The following is a 12,283-nucleotide window of genomic DNA, read 5'->3' on the forward strand; positions in this document are numbered from 1 at the left end:
GTGTCATTGAGCTACATATGAACGAATATGAGTATGTGTGTGTGTGTCTGTGAGTGTGTACTCAGACAGCTATGAAATGGTTAAGTAGCGATTTCTGTGTAACTGCACAAAAGGATAAATGAGAAAGAAAAAAAATTAGAGAGAAAAGTGTGTGTGTGTGTGTGTGTGTGTGTGTAGGTTTGTTTCAGAAAAGAAGAGCCTAATGACAGTTAAGTAGCGAGTACAAGATGCGATAGCCTTGCTTCCATGGGAACGTGTGTGTGTGTTCGCAGCATAAGTGTGTGTGGCTGCAGAGGTCAATCTGCTACCTATCTGACTGATTATAATGGACTTGTAATTGAGAAACTGGGGATTTCCACTGGATGCGGAACGTCTGCGGACCGGCTCCACTGCGGAATGGCTGCGTGCGCTGCCTTCCGTCCGTCAATACCCGCTAGGTCCGGATTTGTTGCGGCATGGCTGTGGCCATGACTGACAGCTGTAGTCACGAGGACCCACAAGATCTCGCAAATTCACATAGAATAGAACCACAAAACCAACAACAGTTTGTTTCCATCCAGAGGAGTAGAGGGGAAACAACTCTGTGCTGTGTTTTCAAGGTGTAGTGCAGGGAAATATGATCCGCCGTGAGCACGGTGTATTTTACTTTGAAAAATAACCAGATTTTTATTTTGTTAGTGTGCTCGACTTCCTGTCCCGCACTATCTGCCGTGTGCTAAATTGCTGCGGAGCTCTCCGGCGTCCAGCAAAAATAGAAGCTCTGCGTATCTGCCCCGGAGGGCTGTGGACCGCCGGAGCTGGGACGGAGTAGGGACGCAGACGTTCTGCAGTCAGTGGAAATACATACATTGACTTTAATGGAAACCTAATGACTCCGTCGACGTTCCGGAGCCGTTCCGCGGCCGTTACGCAGCCGTTACGCATCCAGTGGAAATTGCCGGAAAGAGGGAGAGACAAAGAGATTGAGAGAGGGAGTGAAAGACGGATGGTGTAGCAACTTTGGAAAATTGTTTATGTTGTTATCACGTTATCTGTTTTCTAATATTTCAGTTCATACCTGAGTTTACATATATTTTGAATAGTGTATTATAAATAGAAATATGTAGTTTAGTTTAGTTTAATAAAAACAAAAGTTCAGTAATTTCCTAAAACTGTTCACTGTAGTTTTTAGTGACTCAAACAGGAGGAAATAGTGTCTTTTTGGGGGGGGGACTATTTACAGCTGTGGCTTACTCCACATTTGATTCTCCACTGCTGTGCTTCCTAAAGAGGGTGCAACATAAGAATAGTGACATTTTAACTACATTTTTATGTTTATGTCTAAATGGATATCAAGTTTAAAAATCAAAAGTAATGTCCTAAAATGAGCCTCTCTGGCAGTGTGAAAGGAAAAGGTTTGACAGTTTTAGAAATATGCTCATTATTTAAGAAAGGATACTACAAAATGTCTCACTATTCCTTTAAGTCCCAGCTTTTGAAATTTTGAGTACAGAAAGGGCTGCCTGAGAAGGAGCACTTCAGGGCATAAAGTTTCCTTTGCAAACCTATAATATAAATAATTCCAAGCATTTTCTCAATTCTCAGTGTGAAGCTCTCCAAAGAGCTTCAAGACTGAGGCCCTGTTTACACGAATACGCTCGCGGGTGAAAACAACAAAATATTTTATCAGATGTGCCTTTCGTTTAGACGGTGAAGGCATTTTTGGGGCTTAAAAACACAAAAAAGTGAAACCACCCTCCAGAGTGGAAATCTTAAAAACGCTCCACCTTTTGCATTTCTGTCTAAAGGGTAAAAACGCACTGTGCGTGTGTGAGTGTGTGTGTGTTTGTGTGTCTGTGTGTCGCGTGTGTGCCTGTGTGTGTATTGTTTGGAGCAATAACTCCACCTCTTCGTCTGTCCAGACCAAATTGTCAGCTTTTGTTGTTCGCTTCGTGCTACTATGGAGAGGAGAAGGAGGGAGGAGGAGAGGGAGACAAGTAGAAGGAAAGTTCTATGCAGGCGCGCGGACTTGGTGGATCGCATTTCACACACACTTGCGTCACCATATGCACGCAGATTTCCCCCCCCCCATTAACGCTCGTCTAAACACAGAATAAAAAGTGAGAACGCAACGCCACTTTTGTGTTTTCTCTTCAGATCGTTTCCGTCTAAACATAGCCTAAAAGTAACATTACAGTGCTTATCAGTCTTTATCAGCAAAATTTCAGAACCAAAGAAGCACTTTGTCTTTATCTTATTACTTGTCAGTGAGCATGTCAGTTTTAAAAACACAGATGTAACAACAATGATAAAGACGAAGAGGAGTTTGTTTAGTTGCAGAAGAAGAACGACAATTGTATGACAGTGCTGATTGAAGGCACCTCCGTCATCACTGTGTTTGCTTAGGGTAGTGCAATCACGAAAGGATTGCACACATAATTGTCAGTCCTAAGTTCATCTCCACTGGCATGTAACAAACCTTTGTAGGTGTTCAATGACTTCTCCCACCAAGCCAGTACATTTATTTCTCTCCGTCCCTCAGGCCAAACACTTGCAGCCAGACATGGGGGACTCGAGTCACATGACTTGATTCGAGTTAGACTCGAGTCGCAAATTTTAGGACTTGAGACTTGCTTGAAAACCATTCATAAAAGACTTGACCTGACTTTGACTTGATATTCATGACTTGAGACTTGACTTAGACTTGAGTCAAATGACTTGAAATGACTTGACTTTCTGTTTAATAAATGTATATTTTTTCCCCTCTGATAAAGGATAGAGGAGGAGTTAACTTTCTGATTTTAGTGCTGATGCATGCACGGGAACCCGTTGATAGGATGACGCGGCATGCGGCGGCAGACCTGCAGTAAACGAGACTGGCTACGGCTAGTAACTTAACGTCATGGATCCCTCTGCACCGAAAATAATAAAGTTTGTCTATAAGGATTACACATCTGACCAGGCAAAGAAGAAACGAACGGCAGTTTGTAAGGTCTGCAGTACAAAAAATATCCGACGTCAACCACCACCACATCGACACTTCAAATCGGGAGAGATTCGGGTTCCAGTTCCCATATTCAGCTGAACCACTACTTGGACGTTTATGATGGACAGAACTCCCTTCAGTTTTGGGCCATGAATATGCACACCCTCCCCTCTTTGTTCAAGGTGGCGGTAAGCGCGAATAAAACTAGGCACACACATACACACACACACACAACACAAACTGCACTCTTTCTTTCTCTCTCACACACACACACACAGTATGTATGTGAATAAAGCTAGGCACACATACACACACAACACACTCTGCACTCTAACACACACATGCACACACTCACTCACCAATATTAATAACTTTTCACTCACTCTGCCTCTCAAACATATATAATATTAATATTAACATATGCTATTCATTCCATGTGATAAATACACTCAGTCAATCTCTCCAAATTACGCAAAGGTGGTGGGATTCAGCTACTCTTAAAGAATATGGTTTTGTTTCTTTAAGAGAAGGAAAGGTTAAAGGATGTGTTTCTGTCCCATAAAAGTGAGGCATGTTTGAAGAATATTATTTGACTTAGAAACCATTATACTTGTAATACCTACCTGTATCTGTATCTGTATACATTTAAACTGTTCAGATGTATGTGGCTTGGATGCAATGTCTTTTGAATATTGAGTAGGAAAAAATGCAAAAAAACTCAGCAGTTCATAACCACTGTCTTTAGCTTGTTTAAAAATGGAAACTTTTGTATGACTTGACTTGTGACTTGCTTGACCAAAGCTATGACTTGACTTGACTTGCTTGATTGTCACAAAAAATTACTTGGACTTGCTTGAGACTTGAAGGTTAAGACTTGAGACTTGCTTGTGACTTGTGTGTGACTTATTCCCATCTCTGCTTGCAGCTACCAGGACTCTCATAGCAGTGTTCTTCTAGCTGGACAAATGTAACCTAATGTGCGTATGGGTGCTACAAGGATTTCATTTTGACAGTAAACCAGAGCGAATCATCTGTAGGCTATAAACCAAAACAGACCAGTTTGGTAAATTAGAACAGAGCACACTGACTCTTATTTAAGAATAGAAGAAGACGAGCTACGACGGCCCTGTTCCCGGATCTCAAGTGGACAGCTCTTGGTACGTGTGTTCCCACCTGGCAGTAGAATGTGTCTTCAAATGCGTCTTGATTAACCACTTGTGATCGGATCTCACTTCCCCGCTTTATATGCAAATAAACACGTCCATGCATACAGGCTGGATGTGTGTGAGTGTGTGTGTGTGCGCGTCTGTGTGTTTATAAATGTGAGTTGTAACTATCACATAAATCATACATTTGAAACATGCAATGACTTGAAAAAGCATTGCCCACAGTAAAAACAGTCTCATTAAAAGTCTCAGTGTAGCTTCTAACTGAATCTCTGTGGTTTTAAGATTAGTTTCTATATTGTATCTGCTTTATTTTACTTTTATGTTCGCTTATACGTAGGAGGCGTTACATTACTGCTGATGAAACAAAATAAGAAATTAAACTGTTTCACAGCCACTGCTTTCAGTTTGCCAGCTTACGCAGCTCTGTGGAGACTAATAAATAACAAAAGGAGACGACATAAGAGCAGGAATGTTTGTAGTAATATCATACATATTGGTGAATTCGGGGGCATTTTATGAAACAAAAAATTCACCTGTACTCAGAGTTGTCCACTTGGGATCCGATCACTTAGATCGGATTTTACTTCCAGGTTGAAACGGGAACATAAAGAAGGCATGTTGTTCAGTTTTTGATAAGTCTTTGTCTACATTGGTAACACTTACTACTGCCTTTAATCCTAACTGTCTTCCTTTCTTCAAGCTACTATTCTTTAATCAGCCTTTTCTTTTTTTAAATCTTGGTTTAAGTTGCAACTTCCTGCTGGTTTTCATTCTACTACCTAATCACAAACTGATTAAGACATGGGACACTGAGTGAATGAAATAAAGTGCAATCAGCTAGCTGGTAGTCCAGACTCTCAGCCCTCAGGACCAAAGCTGCCAGACTGACCTAACCAGACCATAGGCTAAAGGCTAAAGCAAAGTTGTTATGGCTAAACTTTACCTTTACACATGAAGTTAACTTACATGTCCTTTTCTTACGGGGGAATACCATTTGTGGCAATGGAAGGTTTATGCTCATTTAAAGACATTTGCTTATTTTAAAGGAATAGTTTTGGGGAATATACACTTTTTTGTAAGAGTTTGATGAGATCTATAGAGATTGAGCTGTGGGTCTATCAGATTAGTTTAGCATAAAGACTGAAAGTAGAGGGAATCAGCTATTCTGTTTATTACGTTTAAAAATCTGCTTACCAGCACCTCTAAAGTTTACTATCTAACATGTATATCGCATGTGTTTAATCTGTACAAAAATGACAAGCTGTTGTTTTATGGGAACTTTGCTGGAACAATTTCTTGGCTGGACACAGTGGCCCTCATTTATCAACCTAACGTAGAAACCAGCACAGATATGAGCGCAGAAATCCTCTTACGACAGGCTTCACGTGTGATTCATTAAACGTTTGTATCATACCAATCAGAGCGTAACAATGGTTGTACATTGATAAATGCAGCGGCTGGAAAGGATCGTAATTTAAATATCACGCCCCAATATATTCTCTGTTTTGAGGCCTCGCCCCTACAATTTACGACATGGCGAGACTTAATCCGGCTAAGAACTTTCCAGAGGTGGAGATTGAAACTCTGATATCGCAGGTTCATTTGCACTTACGTGTGTAGATTTGTCAGCCTGAAAACTGTTATTAAAGGCTGTAGAAAGAATGGGGAATGGAAAGAGATCACTGATGCAGTCACCAGTGTTGCCGTGATAAATCGGACTCCAGCTGAAGTTTATTTAATTTATACATCCTTGACATATGTATGTTATAGTCCCTATAGTAATATACAGGCTTATATTGCAATCTCTTAGGCCTACATGGTTTACGTATATTTAAATAAACACACAGTAGTGGAGTTTATGTAGTGTCTTTTATTTTACTCGTGTTTTTTTCATGAGTCAGAACCAGGCAACAGCTGTGAGGGAGAGCACGTTTCATAAATGAGGGCCAGTATCCTCTGGTTCTCTGGCAACCTCATGTTGACGGCCAGTGTTGGGCAAGTTAATTAAAAAATGAAATTACTTATAACATATTCCTTATTTAATCAAAATGTAGGCTTTCTAGTTGAAATATTAGCGTTTAGAGCTTAATCGGGCTCAAAAAATCAAGCCCGACCCTACCGGAGCCCGTGCACGTTGTGTCCGAGCCCGGCCTGGCACGACACATTAACTGTAATTATGAGCCCGAGGCCGATTTAAACCAGACAATTTTTTAATACGTGGGCCGTTATAACTGATGTTCTCAACTACAATTCCGAGTTGTTTGAACTACAGAAATCTGTTTAGAATTATCTTAATGAATAATGCAACAAGGACGAAGCATGTAAACTGTGCTGTTTGTTTAGTCAGAATGGAATGGATCGCAAATGGATCCGAATGAAGAAACGTAAAAAAAAAACTCGACCCTAGCTCCCTCAGCCGAATAGTGTGGGTAACAGATCAAGGCAGCAACATAATCAAAGCCCTGGAACCATATAGGAGACTTTCTTGTCTCGATCACCTAATTAATACTGTCCTTCGCCATGGTCTGCATGCTGATGCACTGGCCGACAACAGTGCTGCAGATGGGGGAGACACGATGTAGCACAGTTTACCTCACACTCAAGTCAGTACAGGACATGCAGCCTACCCAGAGCTACGGGAGAAGCTGGAGAGGCATAGCTTTCTCCCCACCGAATTAGGCTAATAATCCAGTCCGACCAGTCTGTCCACGTACATACAATAATGTTACTCTACACCAATTAAAATACACCAAAACAAATCCTTAGCAACCTTGTATATAAAGGTTGTAAAACCCAATTGAGTATGTGTTGTGTACCAGGGAGTTGCTCATCTCCAGACTCTGGACCAGTCGGTCCCAGCGCTGAGCGAAGCTGTCCAGTCTGGCCTCCAGTTTGCTGGCCACCTCTTTATTCTTGACACTGGACAGCAGGTCCTGACTCATGGAGCATAACTTGTCCATGGTGGGACGCTTCACCTCCAGGTCTGCCTTCACCGTCTGGTGGAACAAACATACATACACACAAGCAACATAGGATGGGGATTTAGGCGTTCCTGTTGTTTTTACAGGACTTGGATGAAAATTACTTCACGTATATTTCTTCTCCTTGTTACAGGGAGACTCACAGCAAGACGGCGGAGGCAGGCCACCATCTCTGCCTGGTCCTTCAGGTTGGAGGTCTTGATGGAGCGAACTAGCTCCTCCTTCTGAGTCAGCCAAGAGTCAAATAAACACTGAGGAGAGGAGGATAAAGAAGCACAGAGGAAGGAAAGAGGAGAGAGGATAGATGAGCGGAGAGGAGAATTAACGAGGAGAGGAAGCAAGAAGAAGGAGAAGTGAGGAGAGGAATAGAGTAGTTGAGTGGAAAGGAGAATAAAGAAAAGATGAGAGGGAAAGAGGAAAAAAGAAGAGGAGGATAAAGGAGAGGAGAGGTAATGAGGAGAGGAAATAATAAGAGGAGAGGAACATAAAAGAAGAAAAGAAAAGAGAAGAAAAGAAAAGTAGAGGAGAGAAAATGATATAAAAGAAGAGGAGAAAAGAGGAGAGATAAGGAAGTGAAACAAGAGGAAAGAAGAGAAAAGAAGCAGTGTAGAGAAATCCAAAGAGAAGAGATTGGTAGAATGCAGAAACCAGAAGGAAAGATGAATGGATGAAAGGCAGAAGGGAAGAGAAGGGGAAGGAGACAGGAAGATAGGGAGCAGGAGGAGAAAGACATGTTATCATGTGGTGGTGCACTTCAGGCCATTGCCTCCTGTGGGTACAAACAGCTCTTGACTGCAGCATCCTCCTCAGGCCTATTTTCTTTGACAGCATCTCTCACTCTGCCCAGAATCACAAGGTGATATTTCTGTTATCAGTGCACGGACAGCTCATTTGCAACCAGAGCCTAGTTGAACAAATATTTAGCCAGAAATCGGGGGAAACTGAATTCAATGTATTTCCTGATGTTATGAATAATTAATCAAATTAAATGTGGTTCTTATGGAACTCTCGACGCCATTGCAGCCAATGTTACCTCATTATAAAACACAGTGGAGAGGTTATTTAATGATGAATACGTACTTATCTGTGTAACTAAGTAATCACACTTCATCAAATGGGCCGCTGAGGCCCCTAGTCACACATTTGTAATGTAAAATTATACAGTATGCACAGACACTTTAAAACAGCCAAGTCCAACAAACAAAAACTGAATTATCTACATTTTATTATAGTGTTATTGAACAAAAATATCAGGAATACAATTTCTTAAAATGTCACTACTTTGTTATACTGTATGTATACTGTATACTGTATTATAAAAATATATTTTAATCGATTTCTCTTTAAGTGGCGCCAATGTTAAAGCATTAAATTGTCTTTTTTTTAATGAATAAAACAGTAAACTAAGGGTGACTATGACCCGAAGGGCGGCAAAGCAAATCCAGTTTTGGGCTTTTAATTAGGACTGATCAGTTAATCGTGTATAATCCGATGTTGTGATTTTAGCTTCCTCAATTAATAACAGAACATGAGCATATTGGATATCGTGAGACACTTAATTTCCTTTACAAAGTCGGCTGTGGCTAAAAATATAAACTGCAAATACACTAATAAAGGAAAGAGAGACTGATTACGTTAAAGAGTCACAATGGTCTTTGTGAACTCTCCCCTGACTCTTCCTCCAGTGCCATCATCAGGTCATGTTTTAATTTGTCCAATACGTTGGTTTATGACCAAATACTTGCACATAAAATGACATGCCAATGAGCCTCAGCTTTTGTGTTAAATGCTAGTTGATGAGCCAACTGGTACCACATTATCAATACTTAATGCCTTGTCTGTCATGCCATTTTCACCTGGCATTGACATGCATTATATCTGGATATCTTATCTGGATGAGGAAAAATGCATGTTAATGTATTGTGATCGCTATGTGACTGGGTCAGCCACACCATACATCTTGGTCACATTGTGATCGCATCTAAGCAGGTGTAAATGCAATCCATACAGCATGACAACATTCTTGAGAAAACAATCCATTCGGCAGGTTGAAAGATCAACTAACTCTGCCTATTCCTGGTAGTTTAAGCAAGTCCTGCAAAAGCTTCAAGTAGAAGCAGTAGCTATAAGTCTGCCGTTGCAAAAAATGAATGATGACCGTCCATGGAATTGCTTGACACGCCATGTTTGTTGACAAATCTGCCAGCCCCGCCTAACTAATTTGCATATTAAGTTCTTCTCACAATGTATACAAATTCTAGATAATGTAAACTCTTGTTGACAGTAGGTGTAAATGAAGTTAAAGATCAGCATGCTGTTGATGTTTAGCAGGTATAGTTGTTATGCCGGGTGGGTGTGGCTCAGGAGATGGAGTTAACCACAAGGTTGACGGTTCAATCCCCAACTTCTCCTGTCGAGGTGTCCTTGAGCAAGACACTGAACCCCAAGTTGCTCCAGATGGCAGGCCAGCCCCTTGCATGGCAGCTAAAGCTTAGATCGGGCCCAAAAAATCAAGCCCGACCCTACCTGAGTCCGTGCACGTTGTGTCCAAGCCCGGCCCAACACATTAACTGTAATTATGAGCCCGAGCCCGATTTAAACCCGACAATTTTTTAATACGTGGGCCGTTATGACTGACGTTCTCAACTGCAATTCCTTTTACCTGTGGGTAAGAGATCAAGGCAGCAACATAATCAAAGCCCTGGAACCATATAGGAAACTTTCTTGTCTTGATCAACTAATTAATAGGCTACTGTCCTTTGGCACGGTCTGCATGCCAACGCCGACAACGCGCCAGATATAGGAGAGACCATATCTGCTGCTAAAGGACTCATGAGATATCTGAAACAATCTGGCCTGGTTGCACAATTATCGAAAACAGTGCTGCAGATGGGGGAGACACTATTTAGCACAGTTTACCTCACACTCAAGTCAGTGCAGGACATATATTCAGAGCTACGGGAGAAGCTGGAAAGGCATAGCTTTCTCCCCACCAAATTAGGCTAATAAAGTAATGACTAAAAAAGCACAAATGCTTGATCAAGGGCCCGGCCCGGCCCGAGGATAGTGGCTGGACATATCGGCCCAACCCGGCCAGAGAATCTAAACTCTAATGGCAGCTCCCCCACCATCAGTGTATTAATGTGTGTGTGAATGGGTGAATGAGAGGCAAAGTGTAAAGTGCATTGTCTGGTAAGGTCGAAAAGCGCTATATAAATGCTGACCATTTCCCCTGTTTGCCATCTTAGTTTAGCAAGTTAGCAACTAACATTTGCTGATTAGCACTAAACATAAAAGTACAGCTGAGGCTGAAGGGAATGTTAAATAAAATGTCAATAGAATGTGGAATATAAACCATATTTCTTACACTTGTAGTGCAAAAATGTATTACATTTTTTTTGGAAGGTATAGTCTGACTTAGACAAATCAAGTGGTGTCTTCCAAAGTTAGACATTTTAGAACATAATTCCCTGTTTTTGTTATTATCCTTTCATGAATATTTAGTACGTTTCAGCTTTAAATTTTTCTTAAAGCTTGCCAAATGGAGGAGCAGACACAATCTGGATGATCTAATCTCATTATACATGCAGGAAATAAGACTGTAATACTGTCTCAGTTCCTCAAACCAACACACACACACACACACACACACACACACACACACACACACACACACACACACACACACACACACACGCTCATACCTGTTCATTAGTGAAGTGCTGCCATTTCAGTAAAATCTCCTGAAGTAGAATCCAGCGTTCTTCTGTCCATCTACAAATGGCAGCCCAGCGGTCACCTAGCACCTGCACACACACACACACACACACACACACACACACACACACAGTAGCAGTAAACTATTAATTATTTTTCATTGCTTTCACATCAAATGCATTCAATGTCTACATTTTCCAAAATTCATGAACGCTTTTCTCATTCATACTCCACCACCTTCAAAGCACTATATACCTGCAGCACATTGTTCAAATGGTAACAAACCGTTTTCAAAACTGGTTATAACCTAAAAACACATTCAAAACAGAATGATGGCAAATTTGGTGCATTTCTGCAGCAACAATATTGAAATATATAGAAAACCTTGATTAATAAAATAAAGTTATAATTCCAAACAGCTGATTTCAGCTGAAAAAAAAGACATAACGTGATGAGAACTTGTGGCCATCATTATTTGGTCATCTTTGAGCCCCCCGACTTAAATAGCCTATATTGGAATTATAACTAACTGCTGAAAGAATGTAACGTTACAGTAAAGCACATTAAAAAGAGTGCAAAAAAGTGGATGGACCCACAACCCACAACGTCCTAGACATAAGCCTACTTAGCCTACGTCTTCAGGAACAGTGGCAGGTTCTTCTTTATAAAAAAGTAGCTTCTCTGCTTTCTCACATGAAAGTCGGTTGCTCGTTACGAGAGTAGCGAATGAGTAGCGTAGGAGGAGAGCGACCAACGGCATTGAACTGGGGAAACGGCACTGGACTGTGACTGGACGAGAGATGGCAGAGGGAAGTGACGGAGTAGGAAGCGGGTTAGAGATGGACGAAGGTGGCGACGGGAATTATGAAACTGGAGAATGGGATATAGTAAGAAGAAATAAATGCAAAAAGAGCAGAAATGCTAAATCAGATGATAGTGATAATGATTGCGTGAGGAGAACAGATGTAGTAGAAAGAAGTAGAGATGAGTTTAAGGTGATTGTCAAACTTGTGCAAGAAGGAGCTTTGTTTGGCTCATAGAATCCGATAAGGTTAACTAAAGCCATTGGTAAAGAAATCGGGGAGGTAAGGAGTGCTAAGATATTGAGAAATGGCTCAATGTTAATTATATGTAAGGATGGAGAACAACAAAGGAAAGCAATCCGGAAGAATAAAGTAGATGATAAGAGAGTGCAGTGTTCTATAAATTAAAAGAAGAAAGTTGGTCTGGGGAGTTGTGACAGGGATTCTGGTAAGATTATCAGCTGATGACGTCAAAGGAAATGTAACAAATGCAAAAATAAGTGAGGTCAAACGTCTCTCGGTTCTGATAATCTTTGATGAAGAAAGGCTCCCGGATAAGGTATTCATTGGATATATGTGCTATGATGTGAGGCTGTATGTCCCCTCACCCCTAAGATGCTTTATGTGTCAAAGATTTGGACATGTGGC

At 41.1% G+C, this 12,283-nt stretch overlaps 1 protein-coding gene across 22 annotated transcripts in view; it reads right to left on the reverse strand.

Moving 5' to 3' along the window:
• Window positions 1-12,283, reverse strand: part of dmd (dystrophin) — a 458,768-nt gene that overhangs the window by 248,026 nt on the left and 198,459 nt on the right. For all 22 annotated transcript variants that reach the window (XM_035998529.1, XM_035998533.1, XM_035998526.1 and 19 more), the window contains 3 exons: window positions 10,820-10,921; window positions 7,259-7,366; window positions 6,951-7,130 (listed from right to left, as the gene is read on the reverse strand). In XM_035998529.1, the coding sequence (XP_035854422.1) occupies window positions 6,951-7,130; window positions 7,259-7,366; window positions 10,820-10,921 (390 nt within the window). The remainder of the gene's footprint in view (window positions 1-6,950; window positions 7,131-7,258; window positions 7,367-10,819; window positions 10,922-12,283) is intronic.

This window comes from Sander lucioperca, chromosome 24 (genome assembly GCF_008315115.2).
Source record: "Sander lucioperca isolate FBNREF2018 chromosome 24, SLUC_FBN_1.2, whole genome shotgun sequence".
NCBI classification, from domain to species: Eukaryota; Metazoa; Chordata; class Actinopteri; order Perciformes; family Percidae; genus Sander; species Sander lucioperca.